Here is a 15,700-nt window from a genome sequence, read left to right on the forward strand (position 1 = left end):
CGTTTCCTTTGCTGTGGCGAAATGTTTTAGTTTGATGCAGTCCCACTTGTTTATGTTTGCTTTTACTGTCCTTGAAGCTTTTGTTGATTGTTCTTGGCATCAACTGGGGGCCTGGCAGTGTGGCACAGCCCCCCTCCCCACTCCTGTCACTGCCTGATCTTATGCCCATGGCGGGACATTGACAGGAGAGCATTTAATGCTGGGAGAGGCCAGGGAGGAGCCAGACCAGCTGTGTAGGTCTGTGGGGGCCCAGTTGGACACACAACACCTCTCACTTGGAGCTCTGGAGATTGCCAACATTTGGGGAAGTTGTCCCAGCCAAAAAGTCACATGTGGGACTTCAGGATGAGATCCACCAGGCCGTGAACGTGACCTAGCCCTGAGTGTGACATGACGGATTCGAGTTCTGTTGAGAAGAAGGGATGGCAGGCTGAGCTCCGGGGTGGAAGTGTGGCCAGGGTGGAGGCCAGGGGTTGGGCAGCTGCGCGCTCCCTCCAGTGTAGGAGCCAGACAGGCTAGCTCTGGCTGAAGTTCCTGTGATGCCGTGAACAGCTCTCTAGAAGTTACCAGTACCAGCCACCACTTGGAAGCTGGATTGCTTTATACTCCTGTGCTGAACATTATCTCTTCCCTAACTTGGGATCTTACTGAGGAATGAAAAGAGACTTCCTGGCTGATGAAAAGTGAGCGGGCCTCAGTACTAGATTTAACACCAGTTCGTTTGTGTCCGTGTTAATGGACAGGACGGATGGTCGGGGTAGGGATTTGGGCCACCTTCCCAGGCTAACCTGCTTACCTGCAGTGTATGGGGCGATCAGGGAGGGGCCAGAAAAGAGGAACAGGACCAGTGGCTTCAGCCAACCAGGGGCTGAGTTGGAGGCTGGTCTGGCACACCAGACATGGGATTGGAAAGGCAGGGCATCTCTCTGAAACAGGGAGCACAGTGATGGGGAATCCTGAAGTTAGCACTATTCAGCAATCAGAGGAAGCCAGTCCACAGGCTTGAACTAAGCCTTTAGCCCCGCCCAGGGGACAGAGCTGGCTAAATCCCTCTACCAGTGATGTTCCAGTAGGAAATGTACATACAAAGCACACTCAAAGGAGTCAGGGAAATGGATTGAATGAAGGGACTGTTGCCAGAGGAGTGGGTAGGGTTACAGGAACCGGATCAGGGACGAGCAAGAGCGGGAAACCGTCACCATCCGTAGGTCTGAAGAAGCAGAGCGGGCCCGGTGGTAGTGGAGCCCAGTGGCGGAGCTGGGGCAGTGGCAGCAGGTAAAAGCGGGTAGCCACTGCCAAACCATAGCCAGGCAGGGAGGGAGCAGGGGGAGGAGAAGTGGAATCAATACCCTGATCTCTTGCTGCGCCCCATTGGCTGGACCAACCGAGCCACCAGGGGACAAGGAAGCTCGGCAAGTGATGCAATCCACAGAGCACGGCCTCCAAGGGCAGTGAACTGGGGAAGGAAGGCAGAAAATGGATCTTCTGGGGGCAAAGAGAGAATGACCCAGCACGGTCTGTTGCCAGAATAAAAACTTGGGCTCAGGCGAACAAACCTCACAGCCAGGGTGTAAGGCCAGGTCCAGACCACAGCCCTCGGCGCTTGGTCCGCTGGATGTCAGGACCGGTCCCCCAGACTCAGGTGGGGCTACCCTACATGTGATGGCTAGGTGGACTCAGCTAATAAGGCTGGGGGTCCAAGAACAAACCAGTGAAATTTACAAAGAGGACTGTGGTCCGTAGCTCATTTAGCTTTGATTAGTCCTTGGGTGAGAGATTTCCTTATGTGGCTGGGCGTAAACCAACTGTCACCCACCATATGTCTCTTGACTGTGGCCTGTAGCCCCAGTTCTCAGGAGCTCCCTTGGCTGGGCCTCCGCCTGGCTCCCGCAGCGGCCCGTGGTGAGCCACTGGGGCTGTAATTGACCTCCCACTCCATTATGTGACTATCTACGGCCCCAGCATGTTGCCCTGGCGCTGTCAAGGCCTGGAGACCCCATTTCCATTCTCTTGTGCTTGCTCACAGATGGTGGCTGTAAAACTGGCAAAATAGGGCCCGCTGTTTAGAGCCTGTCTGGTTAATCTCAGAAGCCACGTTTTAAAAAATAACACTAAATCGGTTCTCGTATAAACTTTATAACTTGCACCGTGTGACTGGCGTCTTATCTTTTGACATTTCTGAGAAAAATTGGATGTGGCTTCATTTTATGAGCACTGAAACTGCCGGACCATTAGCAGTGGGCTCTCCAGCCCTCTCCTGCCACAACAGGATGATATATATGGCCTTAGCCGTGGGGAGGAGGGGGCAGGTCGGGTGCACCCTGGGATACGTCTTTGGACACCCCACTTGTGGAAGATCTTCTTTTGGTATTTAAAGGGTGGGCTATCCTGTGACATTTTATTGTCCCAATCCTGTGAAAATTAAGTATCCTTCCAAATTTATAGATAGGAAGCGGAGACTCAAAGGCATTCCTAAAGGTGAGGATGATCTAGTTAGGGGCTAGTGCCCGCTCTAATAAGTAAGCAGTTATTTCTAGGATTTGAGGTTGAATTTATCAGTCGAAATAAAAGACTTTTAGTCATTCTTATTAGATTTTAAAAGTAGCTGATAAACACAGACCGATTACATAACACAAAACAGTGACCTAGTAGGGAACGGTTCTGCCGGAATCCGCTTTGATTCAAAGCACCGGATGATGTCTACTTGAATTGGATGCAGAAGCCTACCACTAAAGCTCCGCAAAAATTCATGTCCTCTTGAAAACTTTATTTACCCTGGAAGGCAGTTTCAAGGAAAGGTTTCACCTGTGTTTTAGCTACACTGACACAGAAATGGATAGGAATAGAAGCAAATCTCCAGGTTTTTTTAATCGATGAGCTTTTCCTTATGGCATCAGAATGCTCTTGATTATCTCAACAAGTATTTGCAAAATTTCTTCCCCAAATTAATTTCCCTTTGATTCATGGAAATGTAATTGCTTTTATAGTTTTGTCAATTGAATTATTTCTGAGGTCACGTCAACCATTTAGAAGGCAGTAAATCCAAGAAAACCACAGTTTTGGTTCCATACACCCTACTGGACTTTTCTACAAATTCATAGATATTTCCTGTAGAGACGTCTTTTTTTTTTTTTTGAGCAAGGGGAGGGAAATAACAGAGTGAAATCACTAACATGACTCCATCAGCCTTACATTTGGGAGGAATAAAAATAACCTTGTTTCAGTGAAGCATGGAATTTAATTGGCTCCCAATCTTTTCCCCCTCATGCATCTGGTGGCCAGTACTACAGTAGAAAATTTTAAACTAGAAGGAGACATAATCCAATTAAATTTCCTTTTAAAAATGTCAAAGCAAATAAATCCAGAGCACATGAGCTCACACACAGCTTTGCTATTCTCACTGGGCAGCTGCTGTTTACTGGGTTCCCAGCCAGTGCCATCTTTGCTTCAAGGGTGTATGATTTTACAGATCAGCAGCTACATTTTTTCACCGTTGATGAACAAGTAATTTATTGCCAACTACTTTGACATCGTCAGTAGCTTTAGTCAAAGCCAGCTTGGAAGATACCGTGGGGCCCTCTTGCAGACAATGATTCCCAGCCATTTTGGAGTCACGATTGTGCATCATTGTTGAATTTCACTCTGCATTTCATAGTTCTTCCTCCTTCCAGAAAATATTCCTTAGGAGGAAATTGAATTTGGTTTTGAGATTGGGGCGCCATCTCTTGAGTTATCTGGAAGTCACATTGGAGACTCTGAATCCATCCGTCAGTTTGACAGGAAGTTGCTTTGTTCCGAGCTGTGCTGTGACTTTCATAGACATTTTATTAATGTTGGTAAATACAGAATCACATGGTGTCTTTGTTTGACTTCCTCAAGAAGCCGACGTGGGGACAAGGATTCGAGTGTATATTGATTGTGAGGGAGGTGGAGGGAAGACTATGAAGGGAGTGGGGAATGAAGAGTGGAAGGGAAGGGGCTGCCACAGGGCATATTCTCAAACCAGTGACACATGTTGGTGACTGGAGCTTAATGCCTCTGGGAAACTCAGGGATCCAGGGGCCTAGATGTACCTCAGCGTTTTCCCACCGGAAGTGCAAGGGGGTTGCACTATTCATCCATCAGCTCCCGTCAGTCCTGGGTGAGGGCTGCTCCTGACGAGGGAGGAAAAGAATGAATTCCCAGGCGCTGGTGGCATGTCACAGGGGCAACCAAAGTGGGCCTCAGGGGCCAAAGAATAGCTTTCAGGCAGAGGAACGCAGGTTGGACGTCGGGCCGGTGAGCGCCGAACTGGAAAGGGTGAGGAGATTGGGAGGGGTGCTGGCAGAGCCTGCTACGCTCAGATATTTAAGATGCCAAATATGCACAGTCGGGGGCTGTTCTACAGAAACACCAGCAGGCTCATCATCATCGGGAAGGGGAAGAAGGCTCGATCGGCTGTTGTGGATGAGCTCTCCTGCTGTAAAATTACCATGCAGTTATTTCCACTTAAAAGGTACGTGCCCTGCTGGGAATACCATCTGACCTGGACTTTTCTTCTCATTTTGTAGTGTAGCATGAATAAAAGGTCAGTGAACACAGAGACTATTTTTATTCACTGCCCAGATTGTCATAAATATTATGTAACGTAGAACATTTGTGGATTTATTAGAACAATTAGGCAGTGGGAGTGTGGGGTTTCTCGTGTCACCAAAGAGCTCTTTATTTTGCAGAGAGATTGCCCATGTGACTCCTTTATTTATTTATTTTTTTAAAGATTTTATTTATTTATTTGAGAGCGAGAGTGAGAGAGAGATAGCACAAGAGAGGGGAGTGGGAGAGGGAGAAGCAGACTCCCCGCTGAGCAGGGAGCCCGATGCGGACTCAATCCTGGGACTCCAGGATCATGACCTGAGCTGAAGGCAGTCGCTTAACCAACTGAGCCACCCAGGTGCCCCATGTGACTCCTTTAGATGGACCCAATTACAGGCAAAACTATGAAGAAGATACTTTTTTCCTCTACTTTATCATTGCCTCCCCTCCCCTGAGTTTCTTAAATCTTACCTCCTGTTTTCCCACCCTCCTTTGGATCTCAATTTAATTTCTGTTGATCCATTTAAACTAGTACCTGTGAAAATCTCCCTAAAATTAGGGGTTGGCTACAGTTCTGGTACCAATTCCAATGTGCTGGGTTTTTTTCCCCATATACCAAACAACTCTTGACACCAGCTAAGGGTCCTACAATTCAACTCAGTTCCGACATGATCAGCATCAGATCCTACAGGGTGTAAGGGCTCAGTCCCACAAGACTGCCCCTCCCCCCCACTTCAGACACCAATTTATCACCTGTGCTTCTGGTCCACTGGCTATAGATGAGAGGTTCCCATGACCCCCTCCTTGGGTTCAATGAATTTGCTACAACAGCTCACAGAACTCAAAGAAACATTTTACTTCCTAGATCACTTTTCATCTCAAATCATCCTTCGTCTCAAACCTCAAGGTATTTACTTGTGTTTCATTTTGTCCAAGTCCAGCTCATTGCTAATAAATAATAACTCCTGTCTCCAAATTCTTGAGTTGCCATTATTCCAACGTGAGTCCCTCAGTTTCTTTCTCTTTTATTGTTAGAGGTTAAATCATGATTCCTTGCTCAAAAATAAGAAACTTTTGCTGCCTAATGAAGAAGTTATGAGGGAAGGACCTTCTAGAACTGGCCTGTTTCATAAAAGAATCCATTCTCCAGATAATTTCTTTGCAGTGATATGAGTTGCATAATGTATTTAATTCTTTTTGTATTGAAAGTTCTTCTAAGATTTTTTTTTTTTTTTTTGAGAGAGAGCACAAGCAGGGGGAGCAGCAGAGGGAGAGGGAGAAGCAGACTCCCCGCTGAGCAGGGAGCCCAATGTGGGGCTCAAGCCCAGGACCCTGAGATCATGACCTGAGCTGAAGGCAGATGCTTAACAGACTGAGCCACCCAGGCACCCCAGTATTGAAAATTCTTATTTAAAAAAAAACCGATCCAGGAAGAGTGATTTTGAATGCATATATTTGCATTATACTCCTTTATAACACGATCAAATCTAAAAATACCACTTACGAGCAAAAATTGCTTTAAGTTTTGTAATGAAATTTCTGAGGACATGTTGAATAGTTGAACGACTGTTGATTAAAATACATAATTTTGTGTGTGTACATATATGTGTGTATATATGTACACACACACACACACACACACAGTGATTTACTCCTTCTTGGTGTAGGATGGACATTTCACTAAGTTCCATGTGGTATAAATACGCCCTAGGAGTGGATTTAGGCTTCATCCATCTGAATGGCCATTTCCTTCTTTACACAGCCAGTTGGTGGTTTGGGCTCAACCTCCAATGTCTGGCAGGAGGCATTCTTTTTTTTTTTTTCTTTGAGAGAGCGCGCGTGCGTGTGCGCGAGCAGGTGAGGGTGGGGGAGGGAGAGGGAGAGAGAATCCTAAGCAGGCTCCAAGCCCAGCGCAGAGCCTCAGGCGGGTCTCCATCTCACAACCCTGAGATCCTGACCTGAGTAGAAACCGAGTCAGACGCTTAACCGACTGAGCCACCCAGGTGCCCCAGGAGGCATTCTTGAGAAAGAAAAGGTGTGTCACTTCAAGAACCACATTGTTTTCTACTCAACTTTCCTTGTTGAAAATGATAGGATCAGATGTAGCCATGTAGGATGAGAGCCGGCGGCTTCTAGATTGGCCCAGTCTGCTGGGCTTTGGAGGGCAGCTCGGCAGATGAGCAGAGCTCTGGAGCCTCACTGCTGGGGTTACAGTCCAGGCTCCTCCACTTACTGGCAGTTTTCTGGACAAGCAACTTAAAAACCCTTCTATGCCTCAGTTTCCTTTTCTGTAAATAAATAATACCTACCTCTTAGGATTTTCTGTGATAAAATCTTAAAAAGAGTACCTGTTACATTGTAAATATCTAATAAATTTATTAGAGTAGCATTACCGTCACTATGAAGCAGTATAAATCCCACAAAAGTCTGCAACCAGTTCACTGTCATCGTAAATCATCTCTTTAATGCCTTAGAGATGCCAGTACTTGGTGTTCTCCTGATTTCTGATTCTGTGTCAACGTTATTAATTGCCATAGTTTTACATATCACCCATATTTCAGTGACTTTCTCATCTTTGCATAGTAGCTCTGTGCTACACAGAACCCTATTCCCAGGTGTTTACTGGAATCTTCACCTTGACGTCCTATGGGTACCTCAAGTTTAAAAATGTCCCAAATTGAACTTAGTTGTCCTCCTCTGATCCTTATTCGCACGCTAAAAAAATAAAATAAAACTCTTCTTTCTGCTTTCTTTATTTTGCTTATAACGTTGCCCTGGGTTGAGTATTGCATGCCCCCCCCGCCCCCCGCTACCCCCCATTCATGTCTACCCCGAATCTCAGAACATGAACTTATTTGGAAATGGGTCTTTGCGATGTAATTAAAAGCTAAAATGTGAAATGAGGTCACACTGGATTAGGGTGGGCTCTAAAGCCAGTAATTGGTGTCCTTATAAGAAGCCATGTGAAGACAGAGGGCCATGTGCAGAGAACAAGGGGCAACCGCGGGAAGCTAGGAGAGGGGGCATGGACCAGAGTCTCCCTTAGAGCCTCCAGAAAGAACCAACCTTGCCAGTACCTGGCCTTCTGGCCCCCCATATAGTGACAGAATAAAGTTCTGTGGGTTTAAGCCTCTCAGTTTGTGCTCATTTGTTATGGTGGTCCTAGGAAACTACTATAGATATCATCAATATTACTATACTTAGAAGTCTTAGAACTCTCCTCACCTATATTCGTTTACCTGTATTAGTTTATAAGGACACCAGTCATATTGGAGTAGGGACCCCCCCCCAACTCCAGCATGACCTCACCTTAACTCATTATATCTGCAGTGACCCAGTTTCCAAATAAGGCCACATGCTGAAATACCGGGGCTTAGGATTTTGACATCTCTCTTTTTTTTTTTTTTAAAGATTTTATTTATTTATTTGACAGAACACAAGTAGGGGGAGCGGCAGGCAGAGGGAGAAGCAGGCCCCTCACTGAGGAAGGGAGCCCGATGCGGGGCTTGATCCCAGGACCCCAGGATCATGACCTGAGCCGAAGGCAGACACTTAATGGCTGAGCCACCCAGGCGCCCGTCACCATCTTTTGGGAGGACACAGTTCAACCCACAACACTGCCTCTTTATCACCACTTCAAATTGATCACCTTCCAGGCATTCTATGTTCTACTGCAGCAAAATCTTCCAGATGGAGCTCATCCTCACATCAGCTTCAGCTCCCCCAGCTATGGCACAGTTCCCCCCCAGAATTATTGCTGTAACCTCCAAAGTGATTTTCCTCCTCCATTTCATTCTTCATACATCCAGTGAGTGAATCTAATTAATTTCTAATCAGGTTTCTCTGGTGGAGACTCACCGGTGTCTTTCCCCAACCACAGCATAAAGTCTAAACTAGCACAGAGAGCCCGAAGTTTGGGCCCATCTTTTCCTTCCAACCCCCTCTCTTGCCACTTCATACTATGTGTCCCAAACCACAACTAGGCTGGCTGGTCACTCTTCCTGGAAAAGAAATTCTTAGGTCTGTGGGCCTTTGTTTATGTTGTCCCCTATGCCCAGAGCACCCTTCATCACTCCGTCCCCTTCCAAACTGCTCCTCATCCCATAAGGCCCAGCCAGAACAGTCCTTACACAGGTCGCTTCCACAGTTCCAACACAGGATTACTGAGACTTTCCCTGTGTTTCTGACACCTTAGGATTCTGGATACTAATGTAACACCAGGAAAGAGATAGGACGTCTTATGTAAAACAATTAACCTTGACAATAGAAATATAAACAGCCCACAGTGCATGGACTTTCCTGCCCCCCATTGACATTAATACCGAGCATTGCAACATAAATAAAAATGTGTGGGCATATCTGTGTGTGTCTAGATATACATATATACAAGATTTTTTGAAATCTGACATGTATCTGCTACTTATATAATTAAGTTTTGTTGCAACCCACCTCATCAAAATATTCTCTTTTTTTTAAGATTTATTTATTTTAGAGGGGGTGGGAGGGACAGAGGGAGATAGAGAAGATCTCAGGCAGACTCCCTGCTGAGTGTGGAGCCTGATACAGGGCTCCATCTCACGACCCTGAGCTCATGACCTGAGCTGAAATCAAAAGTCAGACGCTTAACAACGGAGCCACCCAGGCGCCCCCAAATATTCTTAAACCTCTCTAGAAGAGTAAAGGTATTTATTTTCTGAAATTAGAAAATACATATGCGCAAATATACATGCCATATATTATATAGGAAGTATATGTGTGCATATATTTATACATACATATATACGAAGTATATATATAAAGTAGTTTCTCCCCAGGAACATCCTGTGAATGATTCATTGCTCTTTTCATTGTTAGATTAAAGAAACAGTAACCAAGCAATCAGTGTAGCTAGCAGTTCAGATTTTAATAATTGAGGTCTTAATAAAGCATAGGGGGAGTTCTCACTGTAATAATGCTGCATAACCAACAGCCCCCCCACCCCAAATCTCAGTGGTTCTCAACAATGGACATTTATTTTTCTTGGCCATGGGCCCATAGGGTCAGCGGGGCTCGATCCACCCATGTCATTTTGGGACCAGCAGCATCTCGGGCCATGTTCTTCTCGGGGCAGTGATGGAGGTACAGCAGGCTAGGCCAAACCACACTAGCCCGTTAGAGCCTCTCTTCACGGTACATCTGCTAGCTTTACATAGGCCAAAGCCAGTCATGGGGCCAAGCCCATAGCAAAGGGACAGGAAAAGAGACTCCATAGGAGTGTCTGCAGAGTCGCATGGCAAAAAGCATGGGTGTATAATTCCACCGCGGAGAGGGATGAAGACGTGAGCCTGAGAATTCAGTCTACTGCAAAGGCCTTAACGATTCGGAGGTAGACCGTAGAAACATCTGCCTTGAGAATAAGCTATGTATCAAGAGCTTATATAACAATAAGAAACCATTTGATGTTGCATTGACAAAACTGCACTTTGACATGTGGTTATAATTCTCTCCATCTTTGGTTCTTTTCCTAGAGATATGAAGATGAGTGGCTCGGGATGCCATCACCTATTCCCGTGAAATACGTTAACTACATACGCCTTTTAAAGGATGTGTTCGGCTTAGAGGAGGAGTAACCATATGCCATTGATTTCCTGCTCTCATTTTACTAAGTTTATTTCAGTAGATATCATTTCATTAAAAAAAAAATACAAGGTTCATATTGAATTGAAATCCATAGGCCACAGTTAATTCCCTTTTGTCATTTTAGTTTTTCAGAACATCGTATTACATTGTTGATGTACCAGCATTATTAAAAATGCCATTTAAAGAAATGTCAAACATTTTTATTACATGTATGATTTATTAATACCAAAGAATCTTATGGTAATTTTCTATCCAGCATAATTTGATTCAGTGCAACACAAAAAGAAAATTACTCTTGACAGCTGTACATGACAATATAAAATCAAATGATATCTTAGCAATAAGTTGTGATTCTATTAAACATTTTTTGAAATCTTTTTGACACATGTTTATTACTTATATAATTAAATTTTGCAGCAACCCACCTTATCAAAATAATCCTTAAACCTCTCTACAGTGAATGTATTTATTTTCTGAAATTAGCAAAGCTATGAGAAGGACTCCTGCCCTTGCCCTGCACCGCACACACACTCACACACACACACACACACACACACACACTTAAAAATTTGGGAGAGAAATTGAAACATTTGCAGTGTTTATATTTTTAATGCCCTTTTTATATCTAAAGTTAGCTGTTAACTTAGGAATATATGCATGTATACATAATTATAATATGACCAAAAATGTTTTCTGTCTAAAATATTTAGGGATGTGAATGCTGGAGATCTTGAGAGATATTTTTTGGTTCATTCTCCACACACACATACCACCCACCCCAGAGGTTTAAATATTCTAGGACTGTAGTATGTTTCCTCCTGCTTTTCTCTGGTTCTATTTTGATTTTTCTTCTAGGCCTATACGTTCTGAGTCTCAGCAGAACTTTTGTCATGTAGTGTATATTTGATTAAAACTCATCACCATGGACCTGTGGGAATTCATGGTGAGAAGTTTGTCCCAATCTACTCCAGTCTCCAGTGTTGGATGCTCTGTATCCTAACTCTAGGTACCTGGTGTTGTCAGACACAGTAGAAGTCTATGGAAAAGGGGGGCTTCCACATCTACCTTTTGGGGACTGCTTGGAAGAGGGGAAAAGGAGCTGATGACATGTCAAGGGCCCCTGCCACCTCATTATTCCTTCACTCCACATTTGTGGCATCTTGCCTAGAAATGAGCTGGCTTCTTGGCACTCAGAGGTACCAATTTGGTTGACAACAATGGCTCTTTCTTTTTTCTTTTTTTTTTAAATTGAAGCTAATCAATAAACTATTTCTATATATAAACCTAGGGTCATTCTCCATGTGCCTTGGTTAGAATAGACCCCATAGGACTTTCCAATAAACTAGAATACTCAACTTATATACTAGGACCACTTACCCATAAAATCTAATTTTGACTACTTGATTTTTATTCCAGGTTTTTTTTTTTTTTTTTTTTAAGACAACTGACAGTGCCAAGCCATCTTGTCACTTTAAGATTTTTCATTCCCCAGAGAGCAGGCTTTTAGAAGGATGACGCTTTCCTGGAACTTTTCAGGCTGACACATTTGTCACTTACCTATTCAACTCTTCAGTCAGTTGTCTTTCCCTCAAGATTATAAATACGTAGATAATTCAGTCCTTGTACAGGCTTGTGATACAGTTCACTTGAGAAGTGGGAAGAGAAGAAAAGAAGCAGCAAACCAATGATACGTTCCTGAGTCTGTGGGATGACAATGGCTTGTTCTATTACATACATGTGTGTCGCTGCCCTGGTTATTTGCAGTTCAAGCCCACAATTAGCAATTAAATGGCCATTATAGGCATCATGCCGATAAACATGATACATTGCAGCCATACAGACACTTTAAATAATTATTCTTTTTATAACCAAACCATATACTGAAGGAGATTTATAATTTAGAGATAATATCCCCATTAGTAAAGTTTATGACCCAATAAACAGCTCCCACTAGTTAATAAATGCCAAACCCATAAAAACAAAGACTATTAATGTAATAGAATTTCTGTACCTCCCTCTTTTGCTGGTGGTCTCAAGGCACTGAAGGGAAATGCTATCTTAGGGAAAACATTTATTCTCGTTATGTAAATATCAATGAATTGTCTTACAGTCCATCTGGAAATCTCCCAGCCCCGCCTCAGTCCCAGGTGGTCCCCAAATGCTAATGCGTTCCGCTTAGGTTTTGGGCCTTAGATAACTCTGGTTTTCAATACCAATGAGTCTTGTGACTCAAATCTTTGGGGGAGGTGGCGAAGACCGGCTGGAATTTCTGCCTCTTCGTTGCCCTCTGGAAAAAAAAAAGAGAAATCCCAACTATTACCCTTATTCCGGAGGAAGAACTTCGAAGAGTTTCCCAGCTTTGGCATACACTTAAATTTTTAGCTACCTCTTCTCTTTCCTCTGAAAAAGAGAAATCCCAACTATTGTCACTGTTCCGGGGTAATCATTTTAAAAGAAGTTTCACAGCCTTTGCATCTACTTATATTTTTAGCTGCTCACATTTTTTCATTTTGATGGAAAAGCGAGTGGTACCTTTGGATGTCTGGGGAGTTGAAGGTTAATGCAGGCAAACCTTTTGTACTAAGAACGAACAGATTTTTCGTATTCCTGCAACCGTGGGAATGATTGATGAAGTCATTTGAAAGCCCAGATCACATCATGTCTTTTCAGAAGAAACTGAAAGCTATTGAGGTTGACATGGAATGGTTTGCTGAGTCATTGTTGTAAAGTGTGGATGTTGTCAGCAGATGACTACTACATTGCAATGTTTATTTGCCTCTTTCTCCCTTTTAAAAAAGATTTTATTTATTTGAGAGAGAGCAAGCGTGAGCATGAGCGGTGGGGAGGGGCAGAGGGAGAGGGAGAAGGAGACTCCCTGCTGAGCATGGAGCCCTACACAGGGCTCCATCAAGACGCTGAGATCATGACCTGAGCAGAAGACAGCCGCTTAACCGACTGAGCCACCCAGGCACCCCTCTTTCTCCCTTTTTAAACCTAACTGTACCATTTGGACCCAACCACTTGAAAAGTAAATGTGGGTACATCTATTGGTTGACTTCAGTGCTTACTAAAATTATAGACCTAGAGAGGAGATGTGTACTGTAACTTTCTTTTTTATTTCTTTATTTTTTTAAGATTTTATTTATTTATTAGAGAGAGAGCACGAGCAGAGGGAGGAGCAGAGGAAGAAGACTCCCCGATGAGCAGGGAACCTGACTCGGGGCTCGATCCCAAGACCCTGGGATCCTGACCTGAGCCGAAGGCAAATGCCCAACTGACTAAGCCACCCAGGCACCCCAAGAGTGCTGTAACTTTTAAGCATTAGGATAGTTTCAACATTTTGCCTACTTTATGTATTGTCTCTGATTCAATTAATGACAAACATACCATTCTTGGTCTTTTTTTATGCTATGCTATTTGAAGTTTGTTTTTTGGGGGGCAGGGTTGTAGAGCTTCCAGGCTTTGTGGACACCTCAGCTGTGAGTTTGGGATATTTAAATTGTCCTTCCTTTCAAAAAGCAGGGAATTATTGATGAACGAAATGAAATTTCTACAAAAAAAAAACCCCACACAAAAACAAAAACTCTTGCCTTTCCAACTTGGATTTATCTATCTTGAGTGAGGATTGTTTTGGTCTTTGCCACTCGTTCCTCATTTCCCTGTCCCCTTCTCCCACGTTACGATTTTGCTCTAAGCGTGGCAGTGGGAGTCTTCAGTAATAGCTTGATGAAATGATCGGGTTTTCCACAAAATATTTATGATGCTTAATAATGCAGAATCCATTGAATTGTCACATTCCCAATTATATGTATATTCTTTTTAGTTAAGAATATAGTGTCCTGAATTTTGAATCTCCGCTTCAGAATCGGTCTGCAAATGACCTTCCAGACAAACAGCTTCCAAATGATATTAAACATTACTCAAGTGCTGAGTCTCGGTCCTAATATGTGTTTAGGGAAAGTTTGAATTGCTTTAAGTTGAAGGCAGGTTAAGACCTTTTCAGAAATGAAGCTTTTCAAGTTGACTGAACATCTGCAGAGACACAGTGCTTTTCGATTCCCAAGAGAACGTAATGTGTAAAAATGGAAAACCCACCGAGGCAAGATCAGTGAAGCTATTTCACAAAACAAACCTGCGGTGATAATGAAGCAAACATCATGATTACAAAGGTAGTGCTGACTGGATGATTAGCTGCAGAGAAATCGGAAGTCGCCCCCACTCACCTTCTTCTACCAGGTTATGTAAAATAAACGTTTGCGTTCAAGGTCAATTAAGTTCCTCACAACCGCAAGTTCTGAGACTAGAACGTGCATCTTCTTTGCATTTGTTCCCGCTGCCCAGTAAAATTCCTTCCAAGGGGACTTCAGAGCCCATTATGTGTCTGGTGTGGGGGCACAGGAACTCAAGGGTCCGCGCACTGCTGCTCAGAAGCAAGTGGTAACGGCTGAAAAATGTGGCCAATGAAAAACTCCATGGTGGCTCAGCAAGTAGAGAATTAATGACTGGCTGGAATCAGTAGGAGCCTTTACTTCTAAATACTCATTAGTTTAAGCAGTGAGGCCTGATGTTATGCAAGTTAGACAGGAGAAAGGGGACCGCCTCTCCCCATTGTCTATTCTGAACAGAATATGCACATTTAACTCAAAGTGGTGAATGGTTTAAATACATCAAACCAACTATTCATCAATCTCCCAGCTTCCTGAGCACCGCTTTGCATCTGTGTAAAACCAACAATAGAGGAAATGCTTGTTATGACCCCACTATAATATTAAAATCCAGAGGGGCGGGTAGCTTGGTGAAAAACACAAAATGCAGTCTCCTTTAGAAATGTTCCACCAAAATCATCTTTGTTTCCTTTTCGTACTCTGTCTCTACAAGAACATCTGACTGCAAAAGGAACTTGATAAAATTACTTTTGCTTGCCTTTTTTTTTTTTCCTCACTTGCTACCACTGCTCTTCATTATTGCTGTGAGGCCACTCATTGAATACAGAACAGGAGCTGAAAAGCCATTTCAGACTGCTGCCGATATCGCCCCCCCTCCCCGCCCCGTTTTCACTGTGACCAGAGCATGGAGAGTGACAAGGGAAGTGGCAAGATTTGACAATTGCAGAGGGGACTCCGGACAAGAATAGGGACCACCTTGTGTGTGTAATGCACGTTATAACCAGTCTGAACTTCATCCGAAGGGCATGAGAAGTTACTGGAAGATTTTAATCAGGAGAATTAAAAGATCATGTCTGTATTTAAAAATCTCTGGCGGCTGCTGCTGCTGCTGCTGCTGCTGCGTGTGTGTGTGTGTGTGTGTGTGTGTGTGTGTGTGTGTGTGTGTGTGAACTACAAGAGTGAGTTTGGCAGCCAGAAGGCTGACTGGGAGGCTGTTGCCAGAGAAGTGATGGATGGTTTGGATTAATGTCAAGGTGGTGAAGTTGGTGAGAAGTGGATAGACTCATGACACATTAAGGACATTGGAGATGAAAGAGAAGAGATCAGAATTAGGTTGGGTCATT

At 43.8% G+C, this 15,700-nt stretch overlaps 1 protein-coding gene across 1 annotated transcript in view; it reads left to right on the top strand.

Annotated features, from left to right (window-relative positions):
* EFHC2 (EF-hand domain containing 2) overlaps positions 1-10,478 on the top strand; it is a 191,353-nt gene extending 180,875 nt beyond the window's left edge. The window contains exon 15 of the mRNA XM_021681492.1: positions 10,080-10,478. Coding sequence (XP_021537167.1) covers positions 10,080-10,181 — 102 coding nt within the window. The 3' untranslated portion in view covers positions 10,182-10,478. The remainder of the gene's footprint in view (positions 1-10,079) is intronic.
* Positions 10,479-15,700: the final 5,222 nt, after the last annotated feature.

Source organism: Neomonachus schauinslandi, chromosome X (genome assembly GCF_002201575.2).
Source record: "Neomonachus schauinslandi chromosome X, ASM220157v2, whole genome shotgun sequence".
NCBI lineage: Eukaryota > Metazoa > Chordata > Mammalia > Carnivora > Phocidae > Neomonachus > Neomonachus schauinslandi.